Source organism: Petaurus breviceps, unplaced genomic scaffold, assembly GCF_028583685.1.
Source record: "Petaurus breviceps papuanus isolate PSGF00001 unplaced genomic scaffold, PetGlider_PUasm1.0 91133, whole genome shotgun sequence".
NCBI lineage: Eukaryota > Metazoa > Chordata > Mammalia > Diprotodontia > Petauridae > Petaurus > Petaurus breviceps.
The window spans coordinates 93803163-93823865 of record NW_027187419.1 but is presented as its reverse complement, the minus strand read 5'-3'; the positions used below and the strand labels follow the sequence as shown (position 1 = coordinate 93823865).

Here is a 20703-nt window from a genome sequence, read left to right as displayed (position 1 = left end):
GAGAGAGAGAGAGAGAGAGAGAGAGAGAGAGAGAGAGAGAGAGAGAAACATGAAGAAAGCATCCATGTCTAAAATCAAGGAATTAGAAACTGAACAGGAACCAATAGCCATAGCAGGGCAGATAACTTAGCAAATTATTAGATTATTCTTCTACACTTTGATTTTTAACGTTAATTGTATCTTTAAATGGGTTCTGACTTAACTTTAGTTAACCCTTAGTAAGAGAATCTATGGTTAACCTTTCCCAAGTATGTTTTACCTTCTAATTCTATATTTTTATACGTGAATACCAACTTCAACAAACATTTACAATGATTGGCATTTACTTGTAATCAGGTATTTTATTTAAAGGAGTTAATCATTCCTGATAATTGAATTATTGGTGAGGGTTCAAACCTATTATTCTAATGATAAGAATTACATAAGAATTTCCCTTGGAAAAAAGTATTTGATAGTAAAGGAACCATATTTTACAAATTTTCTAATTATTCCACCTTGTTTTCAAGATTAATGAACATCACCAGGACTTCAAAGACATCCACACTTAGTTGCATGTCTGTAGTATACTTGATGCACATTAAATTTTAAATAATTCAAGATGAAGTATTTGTATATGCTCAGTAGCTATGTTACTTTGTATCCCCTTCTTTACACTCATAACTCCTTGAAACCTGGGAGTATCTTTTAATACTTTTAATACTGTCATAGCAATAACAGGAAGGACTATTTGCTTAGAAAACCAATGTGATTGGAGGCCAACTGGGAATGTTAGTCAATAATTCCTAGATCTTCATTTTTCATTAACTTGCCTTCCTTTTTTTTTTTTTTTTTTTTTTGCTTTTCTAGCTTCATACCTTTTTTTCCTAGTTCCTTTTTCTATCTGACAGGCTTTGGTCTCTTTCCTAATATCCTACCAGTGAGGATCCTTTCCTTATTTAATCATTTGTACTTTTTAAATTTTTCCAATCCCAATAACTTCACCTGCCTCCACTTCTTTCTGATCATCTGTATAAATATTGAACTCTCCCTAGGAAAATTTGGTATAGTAATTTCTTGCATTTAAGTATGGAATTGAGTCACTGACACCAGATGCAAAGGGAAGAAAAGAACAAGCGTTTGTTAAGCACATACCCTGTCTCAGGTTACAAATAAAAACAAAACCAAAGACAATCCCTGCCTATACAGAATTTTCATTCTAATGGGAAGAATGTGCATGGCACATTTCAAGAACCTTTTGACTAGAGAAGAGGCTTTGTCAGGGCAGTTAGTAGTGGAGATAAGTTTAGACTTAGATTGGGTTTACATTGTTGAATGCCTTACATTCCAGATTAAAAGGTTTGTATTTTACTCTCTGAACAGTGGAGAACCTTGAGGATTTTTGATCAGGAGAGTGATAAGTACAAGATAGCACTAAAAAAAAACCATGAAAATTATATATAGGGGGGCGGCCAGGTAGCACAGCAAATAAGAGCACTGGCTCCAGTGTTGAGAAGACCTGGAGATCGAATCCCGGGCTCAGACACTTAGCACCCACCCAGAAACACCTGGCCGTGTAACCTTGAGCAAGTTACTTAACCCCAATTGCTTAGGGGCGGCCAGGTGGCTCAGCGAGTAAGAGCACCGGCTCCAGTGTTGGGACGACCTGGAGATCGAATCCTGGGCTCAGACACTCAGCACCACACCCAGAAATAACTGGCCGTGTAACCTTGAGCAAATTACTTAACCCCAATTGCTTAAAAAAAAAAAATTATATATAGGATGGATTGGAGAAAGAAGAAACTAGAGACAGTAATACCAGTTAGGAAAGCATTATGATAGCCTAGGCATAAGGTAATATGGAAGTTGACTATGGTGGTTACAGTGGAAAGGGACAGATGATAGACATTGCAAAGGAATCTGTGTGCTCAGTTCTTGAAAGGTGAGATACACTATATTTTATTTTTTATAAAATATCAGTGAAAATATCAAGAATCATTATGGCATATTAGAACCGTTATATCAAGCATTGGACTTGAAATCCTACCTTTAATGTAACATGACAATGAGCAAGTCACATACTCTCCACATCTTATTTAAACTAATATTAGTTGCAGCTCTCTTGACACAGTAGACACTCAGTAAATATAGATGCCTGATAGATAAATCTCAGGCATGATTTAATACTAAGATAGTAACAGGTCAGAGCCAAGATGGTGGAGAAAAGGCAGGGACTCACCTGAACTCTCCCAATTCCCTTCAAAACAACTTTAAATAGCACCACAAAACAAATTCTGGAGTGGTAGAATCCACAAAAGAATGAGAAACAATTTTCCAGCCAAGATAAGTCAGAAGGTTGGCAGGAAAGGTCTGTCACACCAGGTAAGTGTGGAGTGCAGAATATCTGTGTAGGTGGCACCTCAGCCAACCAGGAGGAGGCCCTGGAAGTTACTGAAGTAGCCATGGTTTCTTTGAAGGCTTAGCCCACAGAAGATAAGGGGGTCAAATAGTAAGTCAGAAGGAGATTACAGGGGTCCCTTTTCTGTCACCAAGGAAAAGATTTTTTTTTTTTGTATTGTCCTTTCTCGGGCCTGGGTCACAGTCCCAGGGTGAGGAGGAGTATGACCACACCAGAGCTTGTGACCACAGGGAGAGTGGGAACCCTAGTCACAATTCCAGGGGTAGAAAAGAGTGCTTGTGGTCACTCACAGAACACCACACAGGCCAGGAGAGTAGTAAACACACCCCAATTTAGGTCATACCATCTTGCCAAACTGAAAGTTTATAGACTCCCAGAACTAGTTCTGAAAAAAAGCTGTACAAGGAAACCTGAACTTGAGACAGTACTCCCTCCGTCCTGGGAGCAGAACCCAACTTTAATATCATATTAAAAGTCAAGAAAAAGCCTGGGGAAATGAAACAGCAACAACAAAAAGATCCTGACCATAGAAAGTTACTATAGTGACAGGGAAGATCAAAACACAAATTAAGAAGAAAAAAAAAACAGTCAAAATTGCTACATCCAAAGACATAAGGAAAAATCTGAATTGAACTCAGGTCATATACTCTAAAAAAGGATTTTTAAAAATCAAATAAGATAGGCAGAGGAAAAAATGGAAAAAGAAATGACAGTGATGCAACAAAATCATTTTAAAAAAGAGTCAACAGCTTGGTAAAGGAGGCACAAAAAAATACTGAAGAAATCATTTCTTAAAAAACAGAATAGACAAAATGGTGAAAGTGGCACAAAAATCCAGTGAAGAAGAGAACAACTTAAAAAGCAAAGTTGGCCAAAAGGAAAAAGGTATACAAAAATTTACTGAAGGAAAGAATTTTTAAAAAGTAGAATGGAGCAAGTGGAAGTTAATTCATGAGACACCAAGAAGAAAAAAAAACAAAATCAAAAGAATGAAAAAATAGAAGAAAATGTTAAATACATTGGAAAAACAACTGACCTGGAAAATAGATTCAGGAGAGAGAATTTTAAAATTATTGGACTACCTGAAAGCCATGATTTAAAAAACAGCCTAGACATCATAATTCAAGAAATTATGATTGCCCTGATATTCTAGAACCAGAGGGTAAAATAGAAATTGAAATAATCCACTGATCACCTCCTAAAAGAGATCTCAAAATGATAATTCCCAGGAATATTATAAGCAAAGTACAGAGTTTTCAGGTCAAGGAGGAAATATTGCAAGCAACCAGAAAGAAACAATTCAGCTATTGTGGAGCCACAATCAGAATCAGCAAGATTTAGGAGCCTTTCCATTAGAGGATCAGAGGGCTTGGAATATGATATTCTAAAGGGAAAAGGAGCTAATAATATAGTCAAGAATTACCTACCCAGCAAAACTGAGTATAATCCTTCAGGGGGAAATAGATATTCAATGAAATAGAGGAATTTCAATCATTCCTGATGAAAAGATCAGAGTGAATAGAAAAATTGGTTTTCAAATACAAGACTCAAGAGACACATAAAAAGATAAACAGATTAAAGAAATTGTCAGGGACTCATTAAGGTCAAACTGCATTCCTACATGGGAAAATGATATTTAGAACTCATAGAACATATAACTCATAAGAACTTTTTCATTATTGGACATTTAGAAGGAACATACTTAGAGAGTTGAATAGGATGGGAAGATATTTTTTAAAAGTAAGGGGTGAGAAAGAAGACTGCATTGGGAGAAATAGAAAAGAAGAGGCAGCATAGCTCAAACTGACTTACATAAAAGAGGCACAAAAGAGCTTTTACTGTGGAGGGGAAGACAAGGAGGGGGCACCTGAACCTTACTTATACGGTAATTGGTTCAAAGAGGAAATAATATACACCCTCAGTTGGGTATAGAAATCAATCTTACCCTACAGGAAAGTAGGAGAGGAAAGAGATAAAAGAAAGAGGGGATGCAAATTGGGGGAGGCAGTAGTCAGAAGCAAGACATTTTTGAGGATGGACATGGTGAAAGAAGGGAAAGGGTAGAATAAATTGGGAGATAGGATGGAGAAAAATAAAGTTAGCAATCATAATTGTAAAAGAATTTTATAGCATGTATCTCTGATAAAGGCCTCATTTCTCAACTTTAGAGAAAAATGAGTCAAATTTATAAAAATAAGAGCCATTCACCAAGATAGTCAAAGAATATGAACAGGCAGTTTTCAGATGAAGTAATCAAAGCTATTAATAGTCACATGAAAAAATGTTCTCAATCACTATTGATTAAAGAAATGCAAATTAGAAGAATTCAGTGGTACCATCTCACACCTACCAGATTAGCTAGACAGAAAAGGAAAATGACAAATTTTGGATAGAATGTGGAAAAATTGAGGCACTAATGTGCTATTGGTAGAATTGTGAACTGATTCAACCATTCTGGAGAGAAATTTGGAACTATGCTCCAAGAGCTATAAAATCATGCATATCTTTTGACTTAGCAATACCACTACAAGGTTTGTATCCTAAAGAAACAAAAAGGAAAAGGATCTATATGTATAAAAATATTTATAGCAGCTCTTTTCTGGTCATAAAGAATTGGAAATTAAGGGTATACCCATCAATTGGGGAATGACTGAAAAAGTCATGGTATATAATTGTGGTAGGATATTATTGTGCTGTAAGAAATGACAAGCAGGATGCTCTCAGAAAAACTGGGAAAGACTTACATGAACTGATGCAAAGTGAAAGGAGCAGAACCATGTGAAATGAGCAGAACCAAGAGAACACTGCACAACAGCAATATTATATGATAATCATGTGAGTGACTTAGCTATACCCAGAAATACAATGATCCATCACAATTCTGAAGGACTTGTGATAAAAAATGCTATCCATCTCCAGAGAAAGAACTGGTGGATCTGAATGCAGATTAAAATATACCTTTTTACTTTATTTTTTCTTGAGGGTTTCTTTTGGGGGGAGGGCATCCTGTGTTTTCTTTTACAATATGACTAACATGGAAATGTGTTTTGCATGGTTGCACATGTAGAACCTATATGAAATTCCTTGCCTACTCAATGGGGGTTAAATGAGAATGAGTTTTGCAAAGGAGTTCCAAATTCCATGAAGTGCCCTAATGAAAATTTTTAAATTAAAAAAAAAGTATAGGAACCAAAAGGCAGCCATTTTATCCTGGCACATACAACTATATAATATAATATTCTCACCAACAAGAAAAAAAAATGGTTACTGGAATGGAAATGATGGAAACCTTTGGAGCAATTGGCCATTCCTCTTTAAAGTTTATGGCAAAGAATGAAAAAAAAAACACCTGGGAATGATATATATATATAAATATATATATATATGTATATGTATATGTATATATATATGTATGTATGTATATAATGGGGGCAGGAGAAGAAGGGAGAAAGAGAATTTGGAACTCAAAATTTTATAAAAGGAATGTTAAAAATTGTTTTTATGTATAATTGGGGAAAAATGAAATACAAAATAAATTTTAAGAAGCAGTAAGGTAGTAAGCAGATGCTATCTCTAGTAATAACAAAACGAATAAAAATGAGTTTAAACTACTACTAAGAAGAAATTCAAAACACATAGGGGGAATCACTAGTCTCTAAAACATGAACTCGGGATAATACACACACACATGCACACATCCCATCTCATCTTTAAGGCAGAGCAATTATCATTCATCCCCTCTTATTCATTACACACACACACACACACACACACACACACACACACACATGCACATATCTATAAAACACCTAGAATTATCACTAACAAGCTCCCCAGGTCTTCTAATTTTCCAAAGGTAATTACACATACTTGGTAGCTAAGTGGCATTGTGAAGAGTTCTGAACTTGTCAGAAAGATCTGATAATCCTTGTGGGTACTGAGTTGGTAACTTCCACAGATCCATAGTGATTTCATTATGTCTTATGTCTTCTCATTTAATTACTCACATCTTGTTGATTCTTAGCCATTTGTCAAACATAATTATCTCTGAAACCATCTCTATCATAGAATCCTGTATAATTTTAATATATACATGAGAGGAAGCTTATTTGCAGAGAGTATTTATACATTTTGTTCTGCCAAGTCAATTGTAATATTCTTAGCACTCTCTTCTCACTCCTCTGCCAAGGACTATGAACTGTTTTGCATTTTTGTCCATTTTGTTGGTCACTTCAGCCAAAACAGCCTGATGGTCAGATTTCTGGTGAAGAACCTCTCCAAAATTTGCTAGGTAGATCCATCCTTGGACTCATACTCAGATTCCTTCCAACTTGATAAATTTTGCTGGAACTTATACTATATGGGCACATTTTTCAAGAACCCAGGAAAACTTTCACAGTTAGGGATCCATCCTGCCAATTTCTCTTCCCTATGCTTCTCTAACATGCCAGAGGCGATAAATTCTTATGTGAAAATTGTGAGTACCATGTACTAAGAGTCTTCCACCTTCTCCACTAGCAGCTCAAGGGGAGCAGTAAGATTTCATAGTGATACCAGATCTTCAGTAATTTCAAAATGATAAATTTGGAAAATAAGATTACAAGATTATTACTTAGGTGTGATACAGTAATGATGGGGAACTTTAATTAGTTAGACATTTACTTCTCTGCCAAAAGCAAAGGAGTTCCAAATTTCCTGAGCTGCCTTAATGAAAATTTTAAATTAAAAAAAAAAGTATAGGAACCAAAAGGCAACCATTTTATCCTGACACGTACAACTGAAACATAATATAATATTTTCACCAACAAGAAAAAAACTGGTTACTGGAATGGAAATGATGGAAACCTTTGGGGAAATTGACCATTCCACCTTGAAGTTTATGCCAAAGAATGAAAAAAAAACTGGGAATGATCAAACATGCATCTTAGATATCAGAAGAACAGATTTCAAAGAGGAAGTATGTGTAGGATTTCTTAAAGAATTATGATGAGGACAAAAGGAGGCATTGTCCAAAAAAAAAAAAAATCAATTCATCACTTAACAATTATTTGTTGATTATGTACCAAGTAATGTGACAGACTATGACCATAACCAGTGTAGCCAGAGTAAGAATTAGTTCCCTGGTTTATTTAGATCAAGGGTCTGCCCAACTCTGCCTGTTTTAATACACCTGGTGAGCTATGAATGGTTTTTACATTTTTAAGTAAAATTTCATCCTCAGACATACAAAAAAAAAGTGGTAGGCCAGATTTGGCCATTGAGCATTGTTTGCTGACCCCAGATTTAGATTTTTTTTTTGTTGTCGTTGATATTAAAATATTACAGTTTGAGGTTAAATTTCATTGTTAAAAAGAGTTCAACTTCTTTATCTTATGGAAGTCTAAGCTCTTTGGGTCTCAGTTTCTTAGTCTTTAAAATGAGGGGATTGGATTATATTTTATTTATATTACTTTTACTTACATTTTATATTATAAAATTGTTTCCATAATTATAATAATACATAATTATATCTATAAATAATGTATAGTCTTATATATAACCGAAATATATTATTTAGTTTTACTTATTTCTTCAGAGTTACTTATATTTCATGTCCTCAGACATACCTCATTAATATTATAAATACACAATTCAGCCCAGTGCATGAAATTACATGTAGCAAAATTTCATTGTTTTTCTTTGCTAAAAGATAGGGTATCACAACTAAACTAAGACTTTACTTGAGTTATTGGTTTTAGCTTCTTCCATAAACTTTTCTAAGACCCATATATGTGAACAAAATCACAAAACTAGAGTTTTTGCCATTTTTCCTCCCTCTGTCCATAAGGCAACATGAAATAATTTCCACACCAACAGGATATACAATGAGGAAAGCATTGTTAAGCCATACTCTAGATTACTCTACCACTAAATGTCTAAATTTGTCATTATTATGTTCATATTACAAATATTTTACATATGTACAAATGTCATATATATCTTCATCACAAAAAATTACAAAATAAAGTGCTAACAAGAAGTACTTTGCACATGAGTGGGAAGCAGCATTTATGTGTTCTAAACCTGAAAGAATCATATATCAAAACTGTATGGATCTTTAAAACATCTTACATAGAAACGATATATTTAACAAATCCCATTCCTTAGGTGACAAATTTTGTACTCTCATTGTTCTTGAAATGTTTTGTTTTGTTTTTTGCTTTTTGGAGGGGGGAAGGCAGAGCGATTGGGGTTAAATGATTTGCCCAAGGTCACATGACTAGTAAGTGTTAAATGTCTGAGACTGGATTTGAACTCAGATCCTCCTGATTCCAGGGCTAGTGCTGTATTCACTGCACCACCTAGCCACCCCTTTTGAAATGTTTATTCAGGATTGGGAGGAAATTATGTCAATAAAGCTGATTTTAAATAGTTTTTATTTTATTTCTTTACCTTGGAGGCCAAGATATCTTTATGACAGAGGAGCAGAAGAAATACTACAATGCAATGAAAAAACTGGGGTCCAAGAAACCACAAAAGCCAATACCCAGACCAGGGGTAAGCAAACAGTTACATCCCAGTTATCTGGAATCACAGAAGACTTTTTTGGAGGGCTTCCTTTAGAGCTGGAGTTCTTAACCTGGGATCCATGAAGTTATTGCTTTGTTTTAATATGCTGTTAACAGTATGTCCATATAATTGGCTTCCTTTGTAATTTATGCATTAAAAACATTGTTCAGAGAGGGGCTCCATAGGCTTCACCCTTCTGTCAGAGACATCTATGACATGCAAAAAAAAGGTTAAGAACTGTTGTTTTTTGTAGGTTTTTTTTTCCTCTGCAAAGAATTAACATGTATGTGTTTGTTTTTTAAGTTCTGAACAAAAGGTATTAATTCTCTCCCTCCCTCCAAAAGAAAAAACAAACAAAAACAAACAATATCCAGGGTAGCATTGATATGACATACCCACAGTGGTAGTGATGTGATAATGGTTTATATCCCAGTTCTTAGTGAAGCTAAAATATTGCTCATCAATTGATATAGTGACGAATTAAAAGGCCTAAGTTTGTTTTAATAGACATCCTGCTTGTTTGGGAATTTTAAATTAGTGACCATTTAAAAGTTACTGATAAGTATCCATTATTAATGAAAAATCAAATATTGAAGTTTGCAGCACAGTGCATTGTAACATCTGTAAATTCTAAAGTTTTCTATACACATACACACATGCAATCTTGTTTTTAATCTTAACAACATATTCTTCTATAATAGAACTTGCTATAATTGTATATTCTAATATTCTAGTAAAAAGCGCCAGGTAAACATTAGGATGAAGGTGACTAAAGTTTAACCCATGACTCCCTCTCAGAAGTGGAATCAAACTTGAATTCCTTCTCACTTGTGAAAGCAATACAGCTCTAGAAAGAGATTCTTGGCCCTAAAAAAGATAAAATGTCTTCGATCTTTTTAGTGCATTTAGCTTTCTGAGCATATTTGAAGCTGTTATTTGATTATTATCTTAATAATTAAACAGTCAAATTGTTGGTATTTTTAGTGAGTCCAATGGAGATATATTGACTAAAAGAATCCTAGTAAAAAAAAAATTCGATAAAAAAAGAACTGAGATACGTGTGTGTGTCTGTGTGTGTAAGATGTGTGTATACACACCTATAATATACATGGCATGATTTATATATGTCCACATGTATGTTCTAAATCTAGAAGAGGTGGGGAGATTATGAAATGTTACATGACTACACATGTATAATCTATGTCAAATTGCTTGCCTTCTCAGTGATGGGGGGTTGGTGAGGGAAGGAGGGAGAATATTTGGAACTCCAAATTTTAAAAAAGAATTGTTATAAATGTTGTACATGTAATTGGGAGAAAATAAAATATTAAGTTTTAAAAGATTATGTAATGAAGGAAAAGCCATAGTATAATAGTCTTATTTGTAGGATACTGTAATGGGAAATTATCAACACCATCAAGACATGCCCCCAGAAAAGCCACTAAGTAAATGTTGCCTTATGATGCTTGGATCTTAAAGTCAACATTAATATATTTTAATACAGTAAACACTGGAACACATATCTGTATGCTAAAGGAATTCAGGTCAATTTGTCGGTATTCTGCCATTCTTTTCTTTCCAGATAGCTTCATGAAGACTGGTTATAACAGGAGTATGTTCAGAACAGACAATGATTTCATTTCTCTGATCATATTGATACAGGCTTAGTGAATTGAAGCACAAATACTTTAAAAAGATATATGGTTACTTTGATATATGGATATGATGTCCTTGTTATAAGAAAATCTGTGAAAAGAAACCTGAAATTTGTAAAATGGGTCCATTAGCATAATATTCTTTACATTTTGAAACATTAATAAAAAAATTAATCATATATCTTATTTTGTATTTAAGTTTTAATATTTATTTAGAATGTTTTGTTTTCGTTTATCATATATTTGTTTTAGAAAAATAAAATTTAAAAATTAACCATATAGTTTCTTTTAAACACAGTCATTTTAAAATCACCATAATTTCCTCAGTTCTATTTTCTTTTCAATATATAAGGTGCCCCCAAAATCTTAGTGTTTAGTGCCGTTTTAAGCTTTAATAAATTCAGAAGTGTAATTTCTACAAACTTACAAAAAATTAAAAGGTAAATTGTTTTCATTTTAAATATTGAAATGTCTTATTAAAATTCAGCATAACCACCATCCTGTGTAATATGTTCCTGCAGTGATTTTCAAACTTTGTAAAAACTTTCTTCAGCTGCTACAACTCAGAAAATGGAAGGATTACATTTGTAATCATAGTCTTAATATCAACCAGAAAATGAGGTTTTGATGCATACGTGACAGTTATGACAGAATTCCACAAGAAAAGATCTACTAGAGATAGATTAGGTAATGCAAGAGGCCAAGTAAGATGACCTCTTCTACCGATCTGTGATGGAGAAAGTGTTATCTTGAAACTGTCATACACAGGGGAGCCCAATCTTGTTAAAATTAGAGTGATTTTTCAATTTAAAATGTATAATATTAAATAAATGTAAAAGAAAATTAAATGAAATTTCAAATTGTGTTTTCATGAGTACTAATTTATACTTCTGAATTTTCTTAAAATGTACAACTGCATTGGAACATCTTGAATTTTTTAAAATGTATTTATTGCTTTTTGGAGGGCAAATGGGGTTAAGTGACTTGCCCAAAGTCACACAGCTAGTAAGTGTGTCAAGCATCTGAGATCAGATTTGAACTCAGGTCCTCCTGACTCCAGGACTGGTACTCTATACACTATGCCACCTAGCCACCCCAATTTTTTGGAGGGGGGGAAGGGAAGGCAATTGGGGTTAAGTGACTTGCCCAAAGACACAACAACTGAGTGTGTCAAGTATCTGAGGCCAAATTTGAACTCAGGTCCTCCTGACTCCAGGGCTGGTGTTTTATTCACTGTGCCACCTAACTGCCCCCTTTTTTATGTTTTTAAAAAGATCTACATCTATATGTAGAGACATCAATATTTATTAGTGTCATTTATTTTTATATGACTATAATTTTCCCCAGTAAACCACCTGCCTTCCCATACCCCCAGAAGTATCTCTTTAACAAATATCTTTATTGAACAAAAAAAAGAAAAAGTATTGGGGAAAAATCGACATAACTAATCAATACATCAAAAAAATCTTGTGCAGCATTACACATTTGTGGACCTATTACCTCTGTAAAGGGGGAAAGGAGTATTTTTTTTTCTTTCAAGCCATGCATGTTCTTTTTTCTTTTTGTAATATTTATTTTTTTTCTATTTTTGTGGTTGATTTTCTATTTATCTTGTTGTGGTTTACTGTGTATATTTTGTTTTTGGTTCATTTTACTTGATTTTGTATCAGTTCATGTATATCTTTCCATGCATCTATATATTACTAGTATTCACCATTTCTTAGAACACAGCAATATCCCATCACATTCGTATTCTATAATTTTGTTTAGTCATTCTTCAATTCATAGATACTTACTTTGTTCTCAGTCCTTTGCTATCATAAAATACATTGATAGTGTAGATTTTCTTGTTGTCCTTGGTCTTGTTGAGGTATAAATCTAGTGATGAATTCTCTAGGAAAAAGGATATGGAAATTGTAATCACATTATTTGCTTTCCAGAATTGTTGTGTTGATCCACAGCTCTACCAATAACGAACTACTAGATATATCTTCCCACAACTGTTCCATCATTGAACATTGCCATTTTTGTCATGTGTGTCATGTTTGCAGGATATAAGTTGGAACCTCAAGGTTGTTTTGATTTGTATTTCTTGTATTCTTAAATTCTTTAATATGGTTATTTGTACTGTGAAATTCTTTTGAGAACTGCTTGCTTATATCTTTTGACCAATTATATATTGACAAATAACAAAGTTTCCTTAAGAGATGCTGGGTGCATTTAAGTATTTATTTTATAAATCATTAAATAAATGTCAGAGAAGGTCATGAACAAGAGGAACTTTGTGTATTAGGAAGCTTTACCATTTGGAGATTAATTAGTACCTCTAACATTATAAATATTATTTTATTATATATAAATATGATATTATTTATAAATCTTTTAGCTGTAATGTCTATAAAGAACACAACTTATTGGATAAAGTGATTATGACTATTTATGGACCAAGTTATTGAAATTTGGATAGGCCAAAAATGTTTTTCTGTGTGCTAATACCTGTTAAATCTTATTTGTAAGATTACTATACAATTTATATCCTTCTTAATTTTACAGAACAAATTCCAAGGATGTATATTTGATATGGTGACAAAACAAACTTTTGATATTACAATCATGGTACTTATCTGTCTTAACATGGTGACCATGATGGTAGAAAAAGATGAACAAAGTCAAACCATGACCAGTGTTTTATATTGGATAAATATGGTTTTTATTATCTTATTCACTGGAGAATGTGTTCTGAAGCTGATCTCCCTCCGCCATTATTACTTCACTATTGGATGGAACATTTTTGATTTTGTGGTGGTCATTCTGTCCATTGTAGGTAAGTCTCTTTACTTATATTATCAGGTATTCATTTAGATAGATCATAAAGGAACAGGAGGTCAGAGAATTCCTATGTGGGAATCTTTCTTTTGAAAAATACTCTCAACTAATGTGAAGGATGAAGGACCATTTTAATTTGTTTCAAGTCTCATATTTTTTTCCTTAGCATAAGGGACACTGCTCACAAATGATTGCTACCCTAAGGTCAAGGTCATAATGAGTATGCGTAAATTTCCATGCAAAAATTATAGCTCACAGTCATCAACCAATGTGTTTCTTTTATGAGTTTGCCAGAGGACTTCAAAACAAAGGACAATTAAATTGCATAAAGAGAAAATGAATAAATGAATTTTAAAAATATTTTAAATACTTATTATGTGCCAGTCACAGTGTATCAAGTGCTAAGGTTAAAAAAAGCAAGTATTCTCTGCCCTAAAGGATCTTACATTCTAACGGAGGGAAGACAACACACATAGGGGAACTAGAATTGGAAAAGACAATCTCTTAATTGCCATATCTAATCTTTGGATTCATGGATACATTCTGTGGGGTCTATAAACTTAGATGAGGGGAAAAAGTAACATTTTACCCACTAATCTTTGGTTTCCTTTGTAATACTATGGTTTTTCTTTTTCCCTTAATTATGCATTTTAAAAACATGATTCTGATAAGGGACCCATAGGTCTTATCAGTTTGTCACAAGGGTCTATGACACACACCAAAAAAAGATTGAGAGTCCCTGACCTGGAATATGGTTTTCATCACATTGGATAAATCTTCTGTAGAAGACTTATGGAAAGATAAGCACAAAATTTAAAGAGGATGAGGAGGTGTGCAGGGGTGGGGTTATAACCTGCTCTGATAGAAAACTTATAGGATTGAAATTGTAAATTCATCCAGAAAACAGAATTAGGACAGCTAGTTAAAGTGAAATATGTTTGTCGTGATATGTAGAGTGTCCCAAAAGTCACAATGCTCTACACAATACCTAGAAAAAGGCACTAATAAGGCTTTTGGTCCATCCTATAGAATTTATTAACAATGAGAACTATCTAAAACTTGGAGGAGCTTCTTTGTAATTCAGTTTAGTTCAACAAGCTACATTAAGTGCTACTATGGGCAAGATAATCCCATTTTTGGTGGTGATCAAGAAGTTGTATGACTAACTTTCAGGTATATAGTATAGTGGATCCTTGCACTGTCAGATGGGTTATACTACATGACCTCCAATGTCTTTTCAACTGAAATTCTAAGAGATTATATCCATGGTACTGTCATTATTTGTCAAGTGGCAGAATCTGTTGTTTCCTGAATTGTTTTTTCAGTAACCAACATTGTAAAATTCTGGCCATAATACTACCAGTAAAGGCACATGGAGGAAACCCATGGAAATGCCTAGTCCTGCAATTTGTATTGATTGGGAGGCAGGGTGGGGGTTAGAATTAGAATTTTGAGGTGAGGGAAAATTCAATATTCCTAGCCTAGAGAACCAAAGATAAAAGGAAAAAATGCTTTATCCTCCTGAGAATTTCATAGTTTGTGCAACTATATTTAAATATTTTCTACTTTATGTTCTTTAACAGGTATGTTTCTGGCTGATATAATAGAAAAATACTTTGTGTCGCCTACCCTGTTTCGAGTGATCCGTCTTGCCAGGATTGGCCGAATCCTTCGTCTCATCAAAGGGGCGAAGGGGATCCGCACGCTGCTCTTTGCTTTGATGATGTCCCTCCCTGCTCTGTTTAACATCGGGCTCCTGCTCTTCCTGGTCATGTTCATCTACGCCATCTTTGGAATGTCTAAATTTGCCTATGTTAAAAAGGAAGCTGGAATTAATGACATGTTCAACTTTGAGACCTTTGGCAACAGCATGATCTGCCTCTTCCAAATTACCACATCTGCTGGTTGGGATGGTTTGCTTGCGCCCATTCTTAACAGTGGGCCACCGGACTGTGATCCTGAAAAAGTTCATCCTGGAAGTTTAGCCAAAGGAGATTGTGGGAACTCCTCTGTTGGGATTTTCTATTTTGTCAGTTACATCATCATCTCATTCCTGGTGGTGGTAAATATGTACATTGCTGTTATCCTGGAGAATTTCAGTGTCGCTACTGAAGAGAGTGCTGAGCCACTGAGTGAGGACGACTTTGAGATGTTCTACGAGGTCTGGGAGAAGTTTGACCCTGACGCCACCCAGTTCATAGAATACAGTAAACTCTCTGATTTTGCAGCTTCATTAGATCCTCCTCTTCATATAGCAAAACCAAACAAAGTCCAGCTCATAGCCATGGATCTACCCATGGTAAATGGGGACCGAATTCACTGCCTTGACATCTTATTTGCTTTTACAAAACGTGTGTTGGGTGAAAGTGAAGAGATGGACACCCTTCGTTTACAGATGGAAGAGCGGTTTGTAGCTGCAAATCCTTCTAAAGTTTCTTATGAACCCATTACAACTACTCTAAAACGAAAACAAGAGGAAGTGTCAGCTACAATCATTCAGCGAGCTTTTAGACGTTATCGCTTAAGACAAAATGTCAAAAACATATCAGGCATATATAACAAAGGTGATGAAAGAGTTGATCTGCCTATAAAAGAAGATATAGTCTTTGGTAAGGGTAATGAAAACTCAACTCCAGAGAAAACAGATGATGTGACTCCTTCTACCACCTCTCCACCTTCTTATGATAGTGTGACAAAGCGAGACAAAGAGAAATATGAAAAAGACAAAACAGAAAAGGAAGACAAAGACAAAGATGGCAGGGAAGGCAATAAGTAATGGAGAATCCAATTTTGTCACCAATAGTTTATAGCCTGGGAAGTGGCCTATTATGTCAACAAGACTTTTTCTGGAGGTTCATGCCAAACTGACTGTTGTCTGTTTGTTTGTTTGTTTACCACTATAAGCTTAAAGTCAGTACTCCTAACAGTGTAGTGACCCTTCATTGACTAACAGTGATTCTGGAAAAAAAGAGCAGCAAATTTGAGAAGAGTTGCACTTTTGCATTGTTAGCTGGTCCTGCAGCAGAACAAAAAGATCTTTGCAGATAATAGGGACTATAGATTAAGGGAGGCAGAATCTAAATTTTCTTCTTTTGGTTAGACATATGTATTTTCAGAATGTTTATAATTATGTCATCTTTTCATATTTTTTGGTTTGTTATTCATCATACCCACAAATATACACACATTAGTAATAAAGGCAATTGCTCCAAAGGAGCATTTCCATTTAGAAAAGCAACAAAGAGAAAAGTGTTTTCCTCTGATTATCTATACCACTAGAATAAAAGAAACCATGATGGCTGAGATTTCTACTTATACAAAAGAAAACCTACTGCTAAGCCTTGCAGTTAACTGTACATAAAACAATTTCTCTATTTTAAGGTGCTTGATTTCATTCATTTCATGTTGCATCAGGACTAGTTGTTTTCAGGCCTGTAAAATCTCAGAGATGGTCCCTAAATGTGCAGGTGGCTAACTTTTATTAATATATGCCCTGTTTAGCCTAACCAACAAAGAAGTCATACCCAAATGTTTGTGCTGAGGATCCTGTGTTTCTACTTATGCTGTAGTTCTGCACTTTTCACATGCTGTGAAAAGCCAGAGGAGGTCTGCATCATTCACATTGAAATGTATTCAATTTATAGAGCAAGGAAGCAATTCTTGAGTGTTTTCTAGATGGTTGTAATCAAATATTGCATCTAACTGCCCTAGGAAACCAAGAGTGGGTGTCCCAACTCTAAATTGCTTTGTGACATTATTCAAACCTTCTCCTGCAGTATTTCTGGTCAACTCTTCATCTCTCACCCTCACTGAGATGTGCTTGCTGATATGTACATAGTAATTTGTTACCATGGTGTACGTTGAGCAAACAGATAAGTGACTTGGGCACCGTGTTCATTACCTCAAATATATACCACCTCATACATAATTGGCAAGTTTTCCATTGGCATCCTGTTGAGCTTCTAATAGGAAACACAGAAATAAAATAGAAAGATAATTTAGTTGGAAGTTATAAGATTTTTGTTCTCTAATCTTGACTGTACCACTAATGAGCTATGTGATCATGACCGAGTATTTCACCTAATCTGAGCCTCATCATCCTTTGCAAAATGAGTGGTATACTGGCTGATTTTGGAGCTAAGCTACAGCTCAAACATGCTTTATCTGACTATATTCTATATTCAGGTTCATTACACTACTAGTAGTCTGCAGGTTATAAGAAATGCACATTTGTCTTGCCTATATTATTGCCATCTGTTTTTCCACTTTTCAGAGATTTTGCAAGCCCTATCATTAGTGACTTGTACAAAAATATGTTAAAATAACTGTGTTTTGATAACTTTAAACAACAGGCAGAGAATGATTTTTTTTTCTATCTAGAGCCATTGATCTGGAAGAAAATAATTGAGGGCCACAGGAGTTTTTTAAAATTATGTTGTTTTGCTTTTTTTTTTTTTACAAGAGACAGTATCTCTACAAATTATTAGCAAAGAAAAAATAAGACTGTATTCAATAACCTGTCATAAACATGCATTTACACACATACATAGAGGACCACGAAGCTACCTTCATAGAAAGAGAGACAGAAACAGATATGTAGAAACATGTACTTTCATGGAACAACAGCCCCAAGCCCCCATGCTATGGTCCTTTAAGATTATTAGCAATTGAAACTTTTATAGCTGTGTTGTATTTTTGCAACTCTAGGATATAAAGTATCACATAGGCCTGATGAAATTAAGCGAAGAGGCAGTGGTTCCCACTTTTATTTAAGCAATTATTTCAGCAACATTAAAAAAAATAGATACCATGCAGTGTTTTCCTAAACTTCACAAGGCATTGCATACATGCTTAGCTTGTTACAGTAGATCAAGATAATTTTATAAAATAACTTATAAAGATGATAATTTTTAGCATTTTGTACATTCAAACTATCACCTTTTATTTATGCTCAAAGGTCCTTCTCATTATTTTACATCCAAATATATATTCAATTGAGAAAATTTAATACAAAATAAAAAGTTAAATGTTTCTTTCATTGTCAGTGTTCTTGCATTGCACCATTTTAATGTAAACAACTTTGAAACTGGAACTTCAATTTGTGAACTTCTCAGAAGTCACATTGGGAAAGGAAAAATTCCAAAGTCCTTTTTCTTATTTCATAAATTAAAAAAGGTATATTATGCAAATTTTTGTCCCAGAAATACAAACTAATGAGAGGCACTATGGCATAGAGGATAAAGAGCTGGCCAGAAAAGCAGGGTTCATCTCCTGCTGCTAACACTTGCTGGCTTTGTCACCTGGGGGATTAATACCTCAGTGACCTCTGGCAGCTCTCTAAGACTATAAATTGGAGAGTGTGTGCCAGTCTTCATTGGTAGTGGAAATACTTCTTCTGTCATTGAAAGCACAGGTTTATTAAAACTTTATGTACATATATAGAAGCTTTATGTATGTTATATATATACATACATGTATACATACACATATATACACATTCACATAGAGTGTATTTGTTTATATGTTTGTGTATAATTTGTGTGTATGTATGTATATATGCACACAATTACAATAGTGGCCTACTGATAATTGATAGTCCCAGGTGAAGTTTTGGTGGTTGTAGTACAACTAAAAAGTCAATTTAGACTAATCTTTTAATTTAGACTATCATTTTTGGAAATGTTAACTATCTACAGGAGACACTGCCACACATGTACCTAACTTATATTATCCTTAGACTGACTTAAAGAATCGTGGCTACATCTTCATTACAGTTTCTTATTTGTTTTCATTTTTATCAAAATTAACATGAAATAGTAAAGGAGATACTGTATATAACAAAGTAACTTTAAATGGAAAGCAAACTGGTTTGCAGAATGAACTGTTCATCTCTAGAGCATACATTTAAATATGTGGCCAAGACAAAAGCAAGTGAAGCTGTTTGTTCTTTATGACTGACACAGGATTTGGGCAAGGAAATTGATGATGTTTATGATGTTTATTCTCTCCCTAATGGATTGTGTCCAAATCCCACTCTCACCCCGAAAGCTAATAAATTAGTACACTTTTATTGTTTTTATTAAAGTGAGTAAAGGTGAAAAGGACCTAGTAAAATGGCATCTCAAAAGTACACTCAGTGGAACTGAGAATAGGGTATCTGGCTAAAATAGAAAGCCACTTAATATGTTGAGACTAACAGAGCAACAAAATTCAGATATATCAACATATTCCTTTCATGTAGGCATTATTATTTATTTCCATTATTGTTATATTAAAATATTCTTGGGGCAAAAAATGATAAGAAATAGTTTCATGAAAGTAATAAAATGGCCATGAACACGAAGTATAACTTATCTGGGCTGATTACTTAGAATTATGAAATTTTCAAGTCCCTAGCTCTTAAAAAGAATGATGTTTGTCATCAGTAGCCTAATAAATCAATTGTATTTGTACTAACACATTGTAATATAAAGTGAGAATAAAACCATTAGAAAAAAATAAGTCATTTGTGTACAAATGTGTCTTCTATTCTAGCAAAAACAATTAAAATTTTAATCAGTACTGTTTATGCCAAAAAGTTTGCTAGTACTCACAGAGGCCTCTAATTTCACAGCCATTCCCCACTGTAACCTTAATCAGTTTAAAATGTAATTGGAATATGTTTAACAAAATAAAATACAATGTAACATAGCTGATGTTATTTTGTTGTCTTCTAAGTCAATATGTAGCCAACAGAGATTCATTTCAATTTGAGTTTGGAACTACTCTTCTCATGAAAAGAAAAAAAAGGGGGGGGGAATTAGCCATTTTGAATTTTTTTAACTTTTTTTTTTCATTTATCTTAGGAGCTAAAGAAAATGAGGAAAAAATAAGTTGTTTTATGAATCATAATGCTGAACTTTAAAATGTTGGATAGAATATGAAACCAAGCTGAACTTCATCTACAAAATACACATTAATGTCACATCAGTGGACTTTAAATAAGGATTGATTTTTTTCTTCTCACTATTGAAAGGAATTGATGGATGGAAAGAGGACAGAAAAAATATTTTGCAACAAAACCAAGGGAAAGAAATATAGATCTGATTTGCTTAAATGTATTTCTTCTTACTTCCCATTTAATATTATTCTCAAAACTGGAACATTACAAAGCACCAGTAGACACATAACTTGTGAAATTATTACCATTATGAGTACTAGTACATACCACCATTAATAATCTGTAGATTTGCTTTAAGGTAAATTTAGAGGATTTTGTACATGATGTAGGTACAGGCA

The 20703-nt window shown here is 34.0% G+C and overlaps 1 protein-coding gene across 1 annotated transcript in view; it reads left to right on the top strand.

The window, feature by feature from the left end:
- The window catches only part of LOC138155524 (sodium channel protein type 9 subunit alpha), a 206599-nt gene extending 186501 nt beyond the window's left edge, over nucleotides 1-20098 (top strand). The window contains exons 25-27 of the mRNA XM_069080802.1: nucleotides 8828-8932; nucleotides 13153-13423; nucleotides 15009-20098. Coding sequence (XP_068936903.1) covers nucleotides 8828-8932; nucleotides 13153-13423; nucleotides 15009-16201 — 1569 coding nt within the window. The 3' untranslated portion in view covers nucleotides 16202-20098. The remainder of the gene's footprint in view (nucleotides 1-8827; nucleotides 8933-13152; nucleotides 13424-15008) is intronic.
- Nucleotides 20099-20703: the final 605 nt, after the last annotated feature.